At 40.1% G+C, this 18,546-nt stretch overlaps 1 protein-coding gene across 2 annotated transcripts in view; it reads right to left on the reverse strand.

Moving 5' to 3' along the window:
• Positions 1–17,803, reverse strand: part of ubash3ba (ubiquitin associated and SH3 domain containing Ba) — a 28,935-nt gene extending 11,132 nt beyond the window's left edge. The window contains exon 1 of one of the 2 annotated variants that reach the window (XM_022188832.2): positions 17,066–17,803. In XM_022188832.2, coding sequence (XP_022044524.1) covers positions 17,066–17,193 — 128 coding nt within the window. In that variant the 5' untranslated portion in view covers positions 17,194–17,803. Of the gene's footprint in view, positions 1–3,963; positions 4,274–17,065 lie in introns of those variants that run through there. The other variant, XM_051937538.1, reaches the window with a different exon arrangement.
• Between the last annotated feature and the right edge of the window lie 743 nt (positions 17,804–18,546).

An 18,546-nucleotide genomic window follows, 5' to 3' on the forward strand; every position in this document is an offset into this window, starting at 1 on the left:
TCTAATGCAAGGAGGCTAATGAGGAGGCTAAGGAGGCTTAATAACAAAACAAACATAATTTGAGATTATGAATCGTGGCAATTGGCGTATGAATCAGCCCAATGTACAGCCTAAATTGCTGTAAATTAAGTCCAGTTTTAGTTCTTTGCAAACTCAGACACGTGCATTAGTTTAGTTTACAATGAATCTGGCGGAGTTCGGTAAAGTTGGAAAGATATTCACAGACTTCCGGCATCAATAACTCATGAGATATATGTTGTCAAAACATGAACGATGCCTCTTTCAAATCGTTGTAAGGTAGACAATGTGCTACAAGGCCAATTTTATCAAAAGTCGCTGTATTTCAAGCTACAGAAATAACATTGGCGTCTATGAGCAGCCGGCGGTGCAACGAGTGAACAGGGACCGTCTGCAAATAGCAAAACCGCTGCAACAGCGAAAAGAGACACTACACATATATTCAATAACTTCACTGGAGAGCCACCAAAATCACTGGAGCCATGAATGGGCTCTTGCTGGTCAAACTACAACTCTTGCTTTGGCGCTAAATTAAAAATCTGAATTTTAAGGAATTTTTATGTTTTGTATGATTATTTTATGAGTATTAAAATGGCACTTTTCTTCATGTATGTGGTATATTTTATATAACACACAGGAAAAATGGCATAAGGGCATAGTGTACTTGCTGTGACCTGTGCTGGTCAGACCGTCAGGTTTATTACCTCCAAGTATTGTCTGTACAGTCCTTAACTAGAAAAATATTACTCTCAATTTAACATTATGGTATAAATGAATCAATTGACACTGAAACTTTGCAATAAAGTGTCTTATCGTCTTTCTTCTCAATCATCAGTACTTGAGGTGACAGTCTAAACAGTTTGTTTGGTATATTGGTGTTATCTGATACTCTCTTTGGTAAGGATTGTAAATTCCATTACTATACAGAATTATGTGTTTGGACAAACAAGTACATTATGCCCTTATTGATTCATACGCCAATTGCCACGATTCATAATCTCAAATTATGTTTGTTTTGTTATTAAGCCTCCTTAGCCTCCTCATTAGCCTCCTTGCATTAGAAGGCTAATGTGTCACCGGCCCGGCTCGTTAGCGTGTAAGCTAAGCAGTACCGTCTTTCGTCCATAAACTGTATATCAATTAAAACAGTACAGTTTCATGAAATAAATAAATTACAAGAAGTTGGATGTGTTATTTACTTGACCTGTGAGGCGTCACCTGCCCCGGTAGGTCCACCGGGTCCACCCGGCGTCTACTCTTTATAAATGGCGCATGCGCGTTTGAAGCAATCGGTGTTCGATTACCTTCCCCTGTGACCTATGTGACGTCATTCCAGTATTTTTCGACTCGTACCCATAAACTTGAATTCGTCCTCACAGGGAAGACTTCGTAGTCGTAGAAATTAGAGTTGCACTCACAACTTTTAGGTTCATACTCATAAAAACAATCCTAACCCTTAATTTATCAAACTCATGCATATGACAGCAGAATTTTGTGTACACATTTTTTATTAACATACAAATGTTTAGCATTACGAATACGAATGGTTAGAATCGTGGATGAATACTTTTGACAGTAATCTTATTCCATATTACAGTCGCACCATCCCCGCTTGACCTTCTTTCAGTGAATCAGCACAAATCCAGCACATTTACAACCACATCTGCAAATATTTGGCGAACAAAAGCACAAAGGCAATGTTCCTAAATGTGTGTATTATGATAAGAGCAGTGAGATGTGTGTGCAGCTGAGGTTATACGAACAAGCGTCTGTTTGTTCACGTAAAAACTTCTTCGTGCTTGTCTATTCTCAGCACGGACATAACTGAAGCATTCCAGGAACACCTCAGTGCAGGTTGGCTCTGTGTACCACAGTGGTCTTCTGACAGGAGGTCAAACCAGCTTTTTTCTGCTGTATATTATTCATACAGCCCTGCATACTCTAGCTGTAAGCAACAGAACATGCATTTTGAATATCTGCACACTGTCTCTGCAGCATTTTACCTTAAAAGTCATGCAATTCCATCCCCCTTTGGCTGAAGTTTATAGTGCATTATGTGAAAATAACCCCCCCCCAAAGTCAAATAATCATTCATTTACTACATTAGATAACAAAAAATACTAAACCTCCGCAATAATGCCAGCATTGTCCCCGAAACAGCGCTGCTTGTGACTGCTCTCTATAATAAACCAAAAATAACAAACCACCGACTGATAACACTGAAGAAGTGCTGTTTGCAGTGCCATTGTGGAGCCACTTCATTTATACAGGCATGTGGCAGCGTCTCTATGAGTGACGACGCTGACAGCGTTCATTGTGCTGCTCTAGTGTTCAAATTCAATGAGCTATTTTTACATTTGTCCCACTGAGAGGGTCCTAGATACGATGAAGTCCACAAACCCCGAGGCAGCGTGAAGTGACAGAGAGCGGCGTGCAGGACGGGAACGCCAAGCCTACAGGGTAGTAACAGATGGCTCACACAGAGCCGCAACATCACACAGGTTTGAATGAAATACCCACCACTAACACAGTCAAAACTTGGATTAAAGTCTCCTGTTCATTCACCTGCGCTGGTTCGACAACAGTCACATGACAGATATGGCATTTTACCAAACTGATCCATTTTTATTCTGGCAGTATGAACCACCGCTGCATGTGGACAGCTTAAGACAGAGAGTAATTCGTTTCCTGCAGCTATCTCATTTAAAGATTCCACCTGGTGCTGTGTGGAGGAGGAAAAGTAGGGGATTTTCTCTCAGAAGGAATGATGGGATTACATGCAGATGTGACTGAGACGTCACATAATCCAATCCAGGCTAGAACATTGGATTGCCCGCTTCTTATCTGTGCTATTTTATGAGAGTGTACCCTTGTGACATGAAATAATAGCAAAAGGTCTTAGCAGTATCACCGAGCAAACTCGCATACATGATGCAACAGTGCTTTAATTTAATCTGTTCTTTTTTCAGCTTCTGAAATGCCTTGAAACCCTGTTCCAGGTATTAATAATGATAATACAGCAGGAGATAAAGAACGGTGTTGCTTGTCATTTTTACCCAGTGATGTGACACGTACTTTTCAGCAGGAGGGTAAATAACAGTAGAACAAAAGAGCCCTTGGCATTGTTTAAAACGTAATGCAGGAGGTTGGAGTTTAAGCTACAGGATTAAACGGTGGACGTGGCTTGTCATGGATAAATCCACATTCAAAAAAAAAACACTGTACTGTCTTTGGCGACACTTAGATAATGTCAAAACATAAATGCAAATGATGTTGACAGCAAAATAGCCGCTGTAAGAAAACAATCTACAGAATGGTTTCCTGTATTATTTTACATTGTGGCTGTGCAGAAAGGAGGCTTAGAAGACTGACAGCTACTTCTAAAACAAACAAAAAAACGAAGGAAAAGTGGAGATTTTAACAGACAACATGAAAGTTGGAAGGAGACACCGAACGTCAGCCGAAGTGTGCATCCGCTCGCAATCCGTCCAAGTCAACACAATATATGTCACAAGTCACTGAAGAGGTGAATCTACCAGACAGGTTAAACTGATTTTAGAATCTCTAAGGGTGGAGGGCAGCTCCAACCACAGGCCACCTGCCTTTGCATCCTCTCACACAACATGGATTAAGGTTCAGCCAGCCTCCATTTGACTTCTGCATCTCACACTCAAAGACAACAAAGCAATGATTTTTTTACAATCTTTAGTGAGTAATTATGGACAATCTAATACACGGTAGAAAACATTTGGAGTTTTCCAAGTTGTTAAAGGCATTAGAGGAGATTTAATTTCCTACGACTTTGAACGTAGCATGCGCATGCGCACATACAACCTCTCCCTCACCCCCCTCTTAACATTTACGAAGAAATGCCCCCCTCCAGAAACTAGCGTAGGACTCGTGAGGTTGCCTACAGCCGCAGGATAATACAATAATACATTTTACCTGTCCAGAAGGAATTTAGCAACCAAGGCATCTGTCTTTAGGTCCATTTGTTGCTTGAGCTGACGCCATCGCCCAAATGACTCGCCAATAATCACTTTTGTTTTTGCATTCTCGCGATCCAGTTGTCTTTTATTTTCTCTGACCTAAAAAAAAAATGCCTTTCTTTTATGGCTGGGTCCCCCTGGATCTTTATCTGCCATTATGTAAAAAAAAGATGAGCAAAACAAGTCGCCAGCTAACTACGAAGCTATACCAAAGCAACACATACAGAAAACACGTAAGTCCAAGGCGTACGTAATCTACGTAACTTGGCCTGAGCCGGAAGATTTTTGATTGACAGGAAAGGGAGCAAAGCAAACGCATTGATTGGCTGATGTTTTTCAGGTCCTGCCATGTCCACAGTTTTTTTTTTTTTTTTAGAAACCATACATACAAGTCCACTAAAGGTTAGTATATTCATTTTATGTGAATCAGACAAATTAAACAACAAAAACATCCTCCATAATGCCTTTAAGGTTGCCAGTTTGCTTCAACAAACCATAATCACCTGTGGTATTTTAAGAAGCTTCAACCAAATCAGTCTTAAACCGACAGTGCAGGATTCTAACATTGCATTCAAGCCTATCAGCAAAAAGCTTACCACACTTTTAAATCTGGTTTCTTTGGCAATATTAACACATTTGTGCAGCAGTTATGATGCATTTTACATCAACCAAACAATGACTAGTTTGCCCGATATGAGGCTGAAGCAACTGTAGTGATGAAGTAGTGGGCAACAACCACTAGAGTATGGTGGGGCCTATGAGTCCAGGAATGGTTTCTGATGTTCCAGAAAAGAAATTAGGAGGTAAAAGGATATAATACAGCCTACAAAAAATTGAAGAGATAGACAGCGAGGCATATGTCATAAGTGGAAGTCAACAGTGTTTCTGTTAATGTTCCACACTGCCAGTGAAAATCTTTGGCAAACTAATTAAAAAAAAATCACTATTCTATCCTGCCATTTTTCACCACTTCTACCATTATTTCAGCTTCTGCAAGAATTTCAGAAGTCAATTATTTATATTTGGGGTTCCTCAGCTACAGTTCATTTGCAGAGACAGCATTAATAAAGCAGGAGGTTGAGTGTCTCTGTCTAACATGCAGGTCTGTGAACCGTGCTTTTTCTTTTACGACTATCTGACTGTTTTTGTACATTTTGGGGACCCTAATGCTTTTCTCCGGTTGCCTACATGCAAGTTTTCCAGTGAACATTACATTCACAGTGACATTTCCACTGGTGGAAGCCTTTAAAACTTTAAAACTCATCTTCCTTGCAAATGTAGTAACATCAGAGCTGTTCTCACCGCAGGACGTCTCCCATTAGACGAGAATTTCCAATGCGGGACAACTCCAGAACTGCAACGTCAAAAGAATTCAGAAATCATATGCGTCTAATTTATTCCTTCAACAGAAGTTTAATACAGAAAATAATATTTGAACACCACGTAGAACTGTAAAACTAAATCATTAGAATTGGCCGTTACATATATTGTATGTAGTTAAAGCAAATTCGCCACACAAATGTCCATTTTCAAATTTTGCATCTTCAATCGATGTAATAATTGAGGTATTATTTGGCATTCTGAGTCATTTCTTTGCTGTATAATGAATGAGGGCAAATATCTGCGATGCCTGCTTGAACTTTTACATGCAGTAAATAAAGTTGATTTTAAAAAAAAAACATATCCTTCTTGATAACCTGTGCGCCTTCAGTCGAGACAGCAGGAAGACGTCTGGCTCGCCTCTGACTGAAGTGTTGAACGGAAGGAAGTTGTAGCTCACCCCCAGACACACCTAATAGATGGCACGTTTGCCTTCACTGTCCCACAAATAACCACATGCGCTGTCTGGCTTGTGAAATCTGACATCGTTCATAACACAGTAGCCTCAGCGGACCCCTCGCCCACTTATTAAATCAGTACATCGCGTTTAATAAGAGATGAACTGTTCACGCCACATTTGATACAACTCGGTGCTATCAACCGCCTCAAGACTTTAGAAGCTGGAAGAAACTTCTACTGCATTCTGCACCTGGAGATCATTTTTTCCCCGCATATACTGTAAATTAAGTGCACATTTTAGAGAGAGAATAAAGTTTCAATATGGTTTAAGGAACAGAAAATCAGGAAAATCACTTGCTGATAATGTGAATAATGTCACTTATGTCTTCTTTACATTTCTCCAGGCAAAAAAAAAGCTGGACATTGACATCTACAGCACACAGTTCTCTGTATAGCTTCTGCTGTTTTGTCCTTTGATATTTGTCAAACACATCTCTAATTTTGCTGCACTGAACATTCATGTTTGAAATGTGTTTTCCATCTGTTTCACCATAACTGGAAACAGTAATGGACAAACTGTCCTCAATATCTGCATCTAACCTCTCATTTGCTCTTTGCAACAACTAAGCAAGTTATTTATAAACTGCATTTCCTGTTCACAGCTACAGGAAGATGAAAAAGATTAAAGAGAGCGAGTGAGAGAACTCACTCTGGATCAGAAAAGGCTTCAAACTAGCGGGATAAGTGACAGTGACCGTTGTGCGATGAGGGCTTTTACTTCATTTCTACATGCACCACTGCTGCAGGCAGTATTGGAAACAGCCTTTCATTTCACCCACACATGGTTAGCGTGTTCAGTTCCTGTTTCCACATTTAACCCCACTACAGATAAAATGCTCTGGCCAGCTGTTGCATGTTTAAACAGCAGTGTTTTTGGTTTTTCATATACATAAACATTCTCTGGACTGTTTGTTACAGCAAATTTGGACATTTTCCAGACTACCAGAGAAAATTACTCAGACAACACAAATGCTGTGCCTTTCATGTCGACATATTAACCCAGAAAAGAATCATAAATTAAAAGTACCAAGAATCTAGAGTCGAAATGAATAAAACTGTGTCTCAACAAATACACGTTAATGTGTACACATGCTACAACACTTGCAGCTAGAAAGTCCCAAGGGCCCCTCCCTGACTCAGCTCTAAAGGCGAATCAACATTTCCTGTTTACAAGCCAACAGCGAACACACATCTCCATCACACCAGCAGTGCTGAGAGCTGCTGCTGCCCAACACCAGACTGCACCCAAAGGAGAGCCTCCGTCAGCAGAGGAAATGCGCTTCCCTTCGGTCAGTCTGGCAAACTGTAACGCTCGTGCCTGGCAAGCTCACGGTGAGCAGAAGTTACGGCCTCAGAATCAACCTGTTCACTCCGTGAGCGCCCAGTATGAGTGAAAATACATCCACTTTAACCCTCCTGTTGTCTTCATTTACAGGCATCAAAAAATAGTGTTTCCTTGTCTGAAAAAAATCTAAAAATTCAGCAAAAAAATTTCACAAATTTCTGAAAATTTGCAAAACCTTCAGGAAGGAAATTCCAATAATCCCTTAAAAGTTTTATTTAAAAAAAATCCCCCAAATTTGGCAAGAAAATTCTTGTAAATATTTTCAAAAAATACGTAAAAATCTTCCAAAAAAATCCTAAAAATATCTAAAGTGATTACATATATATCAGATAAACTTCTAATATTTTCTTTCTTAAGAAACATTTTTAACATTTCTTTTTTCCCACAAAAAAATGTTTAAAGATTTCCCAAAAAATGTTGAAAATGTGGACATCAGAAGTTTCACTGTGAAATGTATTTTTTTCCACATTTTCAAACTTTAAAACGGGTCAATCTGACCCACAGGACGACATGAGGGTTAACTGTCCAAGTTGTGGTACCATACACACAGGATGCTTTCATGGTATCAAGACAAGATTCACACTGACTATTGTTCGAGTTGCAAAGTTGTTGTTTTTTTTTTACTAACTTATGACCAAACTTTATAAGGTTTGGTAGCGTCCACCAATCCTGTGGATGCATTTTAGAACAGGAGTGTCTCACTATTATACATCTTGTTATGGTAATGGTGCATACTTTTCAAGATAATCTTGACGTATTCGTATGGACGTACATGTTTAACTACCTGGAGACAGGGTCAGGCTCAGATGCTGAAACTGATCTCTCCACTCACTCACTACTCCCTTCGTTTAGCGACAAGAGGAGCAGGGTGCTCTTTGACCGTCCTCGGGGTTTTGAATAAGGTCTAGCAGTGAGCTTTTATTTTCATTTTTGGTTTCTTTTTGGAAAGGTGCCGAGACTCCGAGACAGAGTACTCTTTGGATTCATTTCTTTGATTGAATAACACCCACAAGTTTTCTTCCGGTTGTGGTTTGCCTCACTGATTTAGTTCTGTCAAATTATAATTATTGCAACTGGATTGCAGCAGATGGCAAAACAGGTTCGGCCATCATCTGGTTCCCTTTCAGATCATGCTGAAAGAATCTTAGCTTGGATCACTTGACAGACATCTAAGAGTTTTGAGCAGTACAACACAAAGCTTGCAAATCATGCTTTTAAAAAATCATGGACACATTTCAAAAATATGGTTTATGTTAAATTATAAACACACAGAGAGATTTTACACACTTCAATCTCAGCACATTTGGATTACTGCCTTGCTGCTCCCCTGCCACTATAATTTATGGAATAATTATCCAAGTTGTTTCTGGTTTGATTTAACAAATCTGCACTGGCCAAAGGTCATTTAGCGTCCCAGACGACTTTGTCATGGTGCACCTTTACCAGCTAAACCCCCACAATGCTCTCTGCTTGCCAACAAGGAAAAGCCACCCTCCTCTTTGGACACTACAGTATTAAATAGTAAGAGACACCGCAGGTACAATAAGACAGTACAGCTAACCTGGGGTACTTAAAAAGTGGAAAACAGATAGCAAAGAAAACACTGGATCGGGACTCACTGTTGACAGATACTAAATATATGAAATGATTTGGCTCAGGACATCTATTCATGTTTCTACCTTTTTCTTAACAGCTTGCCTGCGATATTTTGGTGCCTTGTGAAGCATTCTGTCTTATAATTAAAATGCCAAAGCTCCTTTTTTAATAAATGACTTTGCTTTACCAAAAACATGTGGTTTATTGTTGCTTCATCAACTTTGTAACAAAAAACAAGTTTTGAAACTGCGAATTCCAGGAAGTTGGGTGATTTATCTCGCATACAGCAGTGTGGTGACTTTTTGGAGTCTATGCTAATTATAGCACATGACTTCAACCATCTTTACGCTCCTGTTAGTGTATGGACTTAATTAGGCATCCCATGTGGTGTTTGAAGTCATTATCAGTTTAGACAGAGCGAGGCTAGCCGTTTTCCTAATGTGTCGATGTGTTTGTGCTACACTGAGCTGACCCGCTGCCAGCAACATCTTTATATTTACTATACAGACATGAGGAGCACATCACACCTTTTGTTTTAGGGTCAGTCATTACGCCAGGCAGTCCAGCTCTTAGCGTTGTAAACTCAAAGCTTTTCATTCAAGCTGACAAAGCAACACTATCTTAAACTGCTGCTCTTCTTCTGACTTCATTAGATCTGGACAAAAGAGATGTGAAGTCCACGAGGTCAGACAGAGCAAGCCAGAGACTGACACCATTAAATGAACTGTGAGAGCCACTGTGTGACAAAAGGATGTTAATAATAGTATTCATTTGACTACTGTGTCCATCAAGCTTATCAGTTTGAACAAGTGATTAGAATCACTTCTGTCAAACCTGAAATAAAGTACACAGTTTTGGTATGGGGGTTATTTTTAGCGCTGCGTGACGTCAGTAAAGCAAGTCAAAGTGCACAGAACAAATGTTTCACTAAGAATATGTGAGGCACGGTGCCAGATTTGTGATGCATCACACAGCCCTCCTCAAAGTCTCACAATGTGTCATACAAGGCAAAGCAAACGGCAAAGCGTTTGAGAGCTACTGGTTGGTAGGCGTGTTGATGCCGTTTTAAAACAACACTCAAATCTAAACCTTTCAGAACACACAGATCAGCTGAAAAGGGATCAGTCAGGAGGTTACAGGAAGCTTAAGCATAAAGTGTTTATGCTTTTACATTCATCCAAGCGGCTAAAATTTGAATGATGTAGCACGCCTGTGATGTTATAAAACACTATAACTCAGCAAGTATGCCAAATTCTTTATTCTCTGCGAGAATCTGCTGTTTCAGCCGCCCTCCAACTACCGTCTCAGAGCGCTCTGTAAAGGTCACAAGCCACTTCCGGAAATGGGCGACTTCCCCTTGGCCGTCTTGAATACAAGCTCAGAGTTTGTTCTCGCAAACTGCACATGAAGGCACCGACATGTCTCATGCATGAATAATCTTTTTTTTTTTTTTAATTACTGCGTGGAGATCTAAACTAAAACTCATGATGCTTTTTTTTGCATGTTATGCAACAGCGGAGTTCTACATGTAGATGGCTAAGACAGGAGTTATGAAACTGATGTAGGTAGGAGAACAGTGTCCCACAGTCAGCGTGCACACTGACTTCCTCTTAAACACACAAAAGACTTCACACACAGATAGGGTGGAGGAAAAAAAAAAACTATGAATTTACCGTACATGATCTTATCCCGGCTAGAAGCATTACAGTTCAGTAACCTCAGCGGTTTTGATGGGTTTGTTTGAGAAGCACGGCGGAAAACAGACTTTGAACACAACGGGGCGTAAAGACCATTTCATTTGTATTAAAGAACATTAAACTAAAGCTATTATTCAGATTTATTCAGTGTTTTTTTTTTAGCTGGAGTTCACCATCAACCAAGATAAGGATGCATAATCTAGAATTCTGAGAGCCGTTTTACATGCCTGACTGGATTGAATACATTTTATTCCACACTGAACATTCAGGGCAAATAGCACAGCACTACAAGGCAGATTTAAATAATTTATCATGCAAATATGCCAAATATTTGATGGATCCAGCCTCTCAAATGTGACGCTTTTCTTTGTTTTATGCAGCTGCAAACTGAATATCTCTATTTGTTTGCAAAGACAACCAATCTGGCACGCATTTACTGACATTCTACAGAATAATTCATTAATCATGTAACCACAAAACAATCAGCTGATTAAACAAAGAGGAATATCGTTAGCTACTCTTTGCGGAAGATCAGTCACTGCGCTGTTAATCAGTCAGACATCACTGAGACTGACTGTCATGCTTCTCCAGAAATGGTTGCCTAATTATTTCAACACCGCAATGACACTGTGGAAAAGTTTACTTCTCTATGTGCCAAGAATACGAAAAACATCAGTTGGTTTATAACTCCAGGTATAGGTGTGGTGCCTGTGCTTCTTCTCTTGAATGAGCAAATCCTCAACACATGAGCATTTCTCTGACTTCAGGGCGGCACTGTCCGTCACATTAAGTAGCAATCAACCTCTCAGAAAGGAAAAATAAGCTTTCAGAGCACTCCTTATGAGCAGAAGTGAATTTTCCACACCACCGCTTCACTCTCAGAACTTCTGTGACTGATCTAAAATATCACATGGCCTCGAGAGACTTCTCCTCCGGTCTACGTCTTGTTAGTATCAGATAGAGGAAGTAAAATGGCTTCTAAATCTTTAATTTTCCTCCTCAGCCACTGTCACTGAAGCCTGATGTTCAGCGACATTTTGCTCACCAACTTCCCCTCACTATTTCTCAGTGTGACTGAACAAAACAAAGCTGCAGTGGATGTTTTTGTATAAGTCTTTCTTTTGCATGATATCCAAATGTACGTCTGGTTGAGGCACGTTTTTTAAACAGCTGCTTTGAGGTAGGTTCATGCGTCATGCATCGCTGACACAAAGAGACCGCAGACAAGCCATCTGCTTATTTTCGTATCGTGAAGTTTTTCATATTTCAAAATTGAGAGTTTTTCCACTTTCGTCATAAATATCATAAATCAGAAAAAAGAAAAAAAAATGAGTAACAACAAAAATAAAATCAACACAATCAACAAGTGCCCACAGGTTTCATCACTACTAGAAAAAAACCCTTACCCTAACCTTTACCTTGTTTTAGGGCTGGGCGATAAATCGAATTAATTCGATTAATTCGCCTTTTTAAAAGCTGACGAATTGAAAATTTGCCAAAACGTAAAATCGAGGCAGGCTTAATTATATAACAATACAGATTCTTCTTCTGCCTTTCACGACTTGTGCACTGGCGTTTGCTTCCGCCTCTCATCTCTCACACTCACACCCCCGTCATGGCGGACACAACAGCAGACGAAGAGTTGGTCGCGAGAAAAGGGCGTCATGTTACATCGATATGGAGGTGGTTCGGCTTTGACAAGACTGACACAGAGCAAACTACAGTCGTGTGCAAGGTTTGCAAAAGTACTGTGAAAACTAAGAGTAGCAGCACAACTAACCTCTTTCAGCACCTCCGGCAGAGGCATCCTAAAGAATGGGAAGAGTGCTCGCAGCTACGGGAGTGTGGTATAGCTAGCACTAGCCATAGCAAACAGACCGCAAACAAACAACAAAAATCGATTAAAATCGTACTCGTCCAAGATGACTTAAAAAAAAATTAAAAAAATTTTTTAAAAAAAATCGAGATTTTATTTTTTGGCCATATCGCCCAGCCCTACCTTGTTTCCATGCTTGTCTCCTATCGGCCCCGTCTGAACACAGCCTGCAGTTCAACTAAGTCAGTCATGGCTTTAGGGTTTTTTCTAATGTAGTAAATAGTTTCTTTTTGGTATTTTCTTTTTAAACAATATATTCTTTTGATGAAATATCATTTTTAAGTTAATATTTTAAGTTTTTAAATTCAGTGGCACATGCCACATGATTAGTTTGAAAATATAAGTTGACTATCCAGCAATTCTCTCTGTTTTTCAAGTTTTTGGCACTGATAAATTATCTTACTTTGGGGACTGTTTTCACGATATCGTGCCTTTTAAACCTAAAGTTGGGTGTAATGGTTGAGAGGTTTAAAACATCAATAATTACAACTTATTTCGCCACAAATTCAGGTTCCTGCTACCAGCCAACCAGTAAACAGACTCCTTAGGTTGCTTCCAGTAGTCAGTTGAGTGTGATTCCAGCACAACTTCTTGTTTGGGCACACACAAGACATTTAAACATGCACACACACACACACCAGCAGAGGTGTTTCTGCTTGAAGCATGGTCCAGGTTTTCCACTACTCTGACCTCACACTGATAGCAAAGATAGTCTTCCCATTAATGCACCAAAACCCACAGGGATGACTCCTGCTCCAAATCCAGATAAACTATGAATGACAAAGCAAGGAACCTTTTGGGATACAGAGATAAGACTGCACAAGCACTATAAATAGACATAGGGGGAAAATCGAGAGAAAACACTCCAACAAAAGTTAACATTTACCATGATCGTAATTACACAAGGAAGTACTTTTAAAGACATGTCATGAACATGTTTACACACTGAAGGAAAGGCAGATTACTAATCATTAAACATGAAGGGTTCCTGGTCTGAAAGAGACTAGAAGCCTTGATACAATGTCACAATCATGGGAATAGTGTCTCCTCCCACAATTATCAGGGAAAACTGTATTACAGTGGGTACCTCACAACAGGAGATGGCTCCATGGAGCATTAAGGAAGGTGCTTTTATTCTGGGAGTTTTAGCAACCTAAGATGCTCAAGACCACAGCTGCTACGCGGTAAAAAGCAACAAACTAGAGAAACAATCTGAAAAAACTCCGAGTTCTCAGTCAGATCAGTTTCAAAACCTGCTTCCGACCATCCGACACGAGAGAGACCACTGTCCATCCAGCTATCCGATTATACTGGTCGATTTGTGGGTGACTCAGCAGAAAATCCCCCTCAATTAAAACAGAGAAGCTATTCCTCTGTGTGTGTGTGTGTGTGTGTGTGTGTGTGTGTGTGTGTGTGTGTGTGTGTGTGTGTGTGTGTGTGTGTGTGTGTGTGTGTGTGTGTGTGTGTGTGTGTACACATGGTTCATGCTCCCTACTGCCTGGAAAAAAAAAAACCTCAAACACAATGAGCTCCTTGTTCCCTAGAGCTATGACTGATAACTGATTTCCCATCATTCCTTCCTCCTCTCCCACCAACATCTACTTAGAAGCCTGAAAGGAAAAATATGAAAATCAGACGTTCATTTCCAGACTTTGCTGCAGCGTGGTTGGGTTGGTGGCCAGACAGTGACAGTCTGTAAAAGTGCGATAACTTAAACCGTACAGAAAGTTGGCACCGAGAGCTTTAATCAAGGATCGGCTCATTTCTGATTTAAATCATCATCTTCACTGGATTGTGCCCGCATTTTGTTTAGGGAACACTGTAATGCAGCTGCTTGTGGTGCAAACACAACACTAACACATGTGGTATTGTCAATTTATGTAGCTGTTACGACAAACAAGCTAGCAATCAGCTGCCCGTTCACATATTGGTGAAACGCAGAGCAACATTATCACTTTATGAGGAGTCGAGTTTCTTTCCGCTTGGCACATCAAAGTCCTTTTTTTTTAGCTCCATTTGGGTCGGTCACCAGCTGGTCACCAACTCTTTCTGCCCGTTTTCTGGGAGTGAAAAGACTCCACTGCTGAAATAACAACTGTGCCACAAAGAAGAGCACACAACACAATCAATAAGCATAAACATCCACGAGTGATGCACACAAAACACCTTTGTGTTTGTACTGAGATATTGAAAAAATGAAATATTAATGTGATGTTAATAATGCATGTCTGATAATATCATAAAAAATAATGACAGTCAAACATTGGAGCAACTTATGTTACGGTTAAAAACTCTCTCTACCTCCCTAAGCTTGAATTTTGAGTGTAATTTACTTGCCAAAAGTGACAAAACACACAATAAAATAAGTTAAAGATGAGTTCTTTTTTTCTGCTTGAATGAGAGTCCTTGTTTCTGGAAATTTCTGTGTACATGTTTGTGCTTCACAACTATCTGTATCGTTTCCCCTCGTCGTTATCGTGTCTGCACTAACATCAGACCAAACAGCCTTGAAGGTAATGACACTAAATTATTCTGCTTCATTATAAATGTATAACCTCGATCAAATCAAAGCGTATTAGTCTGTCATCAATAATAGATGCGAGTCTGCAAATATAACCAAACCCAGTCACTCATTCTGTGTGGAGTTGTTGATTTGGCAGCAGCAAACAGAGCTGCAGTCTGACACGATCAAAGCCTGGATGACCTTAGTCAGTTCTGCAGAGGATAAAAAGACTTAATTTTGGAGAGACCGCGTCTGTCTGAAGAAAGACTGTTCAACTCTTTTACCCTCCTTAGCGAGGCTCGGATAACTGTCAACAGTCGCTGCTAAATTTTCATGTGTTGTTTTACAATGTGGAGATGGTTTTCTATCCTGCAATTCAGACACCGAAGAAAAGAATAGATGTGGAAGTTAATCACGGTGTTTGGAGATTACTGCCAGCGCAGACAAAAGTGAACCATTTCACATTTCTTTTAATACCTGAGAGACGATTTTTAAGCCTACTGCACGTACAGAAAGGCTTTTGTGTGCTGTTAAATTATCAGGGTTAATATGGTCTAATGTGGGAATCTCTGACAGCATGAACAAAGATGTGACATTACGATTATAGACTATGTGATTAGGTCGAGTTCATGCAGCGAGAGGAGGCCGAGGCGTAAAAACTGAACTGTGTAGAACTTAAAATTTGCTACTTGTTCAGTTTCCTTTCCGACAGGAGACACATCAACACTTGTGTTTAGGTGTTAAGCGATTTAAGCAGAGATAAAGTGACTGGTTTTAGCTCCTTACAGACTTAACTTGGGGTTTATAAAGCCGAGTTTACAACAAAAATGCTGCATTCTGCAAGTTTCTCTCTCAAACACTGACAACAAAGCATCTCTATATTCAACATTTTTAATTTTTCTGGTTTTACTTCGAGCAGTTTTCCATTATAATATCAACCGCCAGGTATTTTGATAATTGATCAACTGGTTATAGTATTTTTTTATGGAAAAAAAATCAAAAAAATCTCTGATTCCAGTCTCTTAAATTTGAATATTTTCTGTTTATAACTCCTGTATAAACTAACACTTCGAGCTGTGGACGAATACGACATTTGATGATGTGAACTTGAACTTCTTCAACTATTGCTGACATTTTATAGACCAAAGTTAATCAAAATTGAAAGTAATCATTAGTTGCAACCCTGGTTTTAATGCAGAAATGTTTCAGGCTTCATGAGAAAGACTATTTAGAGTTTTCCCATAAAAAACGTACTACAGTCCTGTGTAAACCAAATTATTTAGCGTACGTCCATAAATTATTAACAGAGACGTTGTGTTTGAGAGCACAAACACCAGCAGCAGGCAGACTACACATTGTCATTTTTTAAACATAATTACATAATCTACAGACTACAGTCACAAGCCAGTGCTGCTTGTTTCCTGGCAACTTCTTCGCTCCAAGATGAATGAAAAGAAGTATTGAGAAGCAGGAAATGCCCGCAGGATCAGATTTTCATTGAAAACCAAAGGAGAGATGGTGAGTGAAACGCCTGAATCAGAGACACTGAGCATCTCCAGCATGGTAGCAGACAAGTAGTATTTCTGTACTTGTATACAGTTCTGAGATATTAGTGATTCAAGCATGGATGTGTTTAGATTGACCACTGGGGTGGAGGACGCATTGAACGGGGGTTGTTCTGCAAGAAGTTCTGAGCATTAAACACATGATTTCCTGCATTCTGATTGATGTTTACATACCAATTTGTGTCATTTCTGTATCAATTTATGCCAGATTTTTATATCTAGGCACAATGAGTAAATATATAGTTTATAGTTTTTTGTGTTCCATCCAACATCCTCACATCACTGTAGCATCATAGCAGGAAGAAAAAAGTGTCCCCAAATACAGGTGACTGTTTGTTTTATGTAATGTGTGCTAAAATATTGAAAATAACTCTAAAAGCAGACAACCTAAACGAGTCACTACTGCCTGACTCTGTTGTGCAGCATGCAATAAAGCTGTGGATTCAGAGCAGTTTAAAAGGGGTCACTTGGAAAGACCCCAGAGGCTGTGACATGTGTTAACAACATGCACAGCTGAGCAGACATTCAGCTGCAGACATGCTCCTCATAAAGGAAACTTTGAATAGCAAGTGGATGCTGCTGGAAAAGCCTGATTCACGATGCCCAGCAGTGCGTGTGTGTGCAGCTGGGTACTCACGCCCTGGTCTTGGGGAAGCCCATGGACAGCAGCACGTCCAGAGTGGAGCCGTGTTTGATCGTGCTCGGCCGGCTCTGGCGCTGCCTCCGCGGGGTCACTTTGGCGTACAGGTCCTCTTTAGCTGCCATAACTCACTGCTCCGTAGGCATGTCAGGTCCCCGGCGGCTCTGGAGTGTGTTCATTTGGTAGAGAATTGAAAAATAAAAGAAGGACGGAAGCTTCTGGCGGCTGTTTAAGATGAAGAAATCACCAAACGCTGCCAGGAAGCGAGCATGTTTTTGGTTGTGTGTGTGTTCGCTCGGCGCTGGATCGAGCCTCCGCCGGACGTGAAGCCCAAACATCAGCCATAAGAAGGGACTCCTGCCCGCTCAGAGGTGGACATCTCTGACTTCGCTGAATGAAAAATCAGACGCTTCCTTTCCAAACGATGTCTTTATTTCTGAATGGGTCCTGAGTGAGCGTAGCTTCAGCCTGTAGGAAGGCTGCGGCTCGGACTGCGCGGCCCCTCGCTTAAAGGGACAGGACGCCGTTTGTGAGAGGACCGTAAATCTGCGCGGCTTTTAAAGCGAATAAGACGAAAATTAAAAGTAACCCCCGCTCCTTCCGGTTAAACGTGCTGTTGCGAACCACGTGGGGAAAAAACAGTCGGGTTACTTCAGTCAAAGTGACGAAAAGTACGGACGAGGGGCTACATGGTGGAAAAAGTTGCTCACATTTCCTGCCTGCGAAGCGGCTGTCGACGATCAGCGCATGCGCAGTACAGGGCAACAAGAGCAGCACGCCATCTTCAGTTGCCACAGCAACCCTCTGGTTTTATCCCATATAAACTATTTATTTTAAACATATTTTGGGGAAGTTTCCGGTAGTATTTTCCTAATTACAACCCTGTTTACTCAAAGCTTTGTTCATTAAAATTGTCAAATTTTTCGTTTCATTTAAAATGAGCAAGGAAAATATAGTTTTAAAAGTAAAAAATAAGCTCTTGTTCAAATTTCAACTCATTCAAAATGCTGCTTTTAGAATACAGACAAACACCAAGAAAAGACAACACATAATTCCAGTCCTTAGATCCCTGCACTGGTTTCCACTTTAATATAGATGTGAATTTAAGGCCCTTCTTAGAGTTTTAAGTCTCTCAGTGGTCTGAGTTCAGAGCAGACAAAGTTAAATCTAGTCTTTCTCCTGCTGACAGCTGGAACCAATTCCACCTCGGAACATATCCCCAAACATAGCCCCAAATGTCGTCATTTTCACAAGAGAGCGAAAGACAGCACTTCTAAAATATGCTTTATTCATTCCAGAACTTTTGTTTGCACTGTAATCATAATGTCTATAGTTTTTTCAATAACTCCATTTACCTATAATTGAATTGTATCCTGCTTTGTTTATAATTCAACTTTTACATTATTTATTTGATTTTTATTTAAATTTCATTTTACCCTCGCCTGTAAAGCACTTTGAATAACCTCTGTGTGATGAGG

The sequence above is a fragment of the Acanthochromis polyacanthus genome, chromosome 17 (genome assembly GCF_021347895.1).
Source record: "Acanthochromis polyacanthus isolate Apoly-LR-REF ecotype Palm Island chromosome 17, KAUST_Apoly_ChrSc, whole genome shotgun sequence".
Classification (NCBI taxonomy): Eukaryota; Metazoa; Chordata; class Actinopteri; family Pomacentridae; genus Acanthochromis; species Acanthochromis polyacanthus.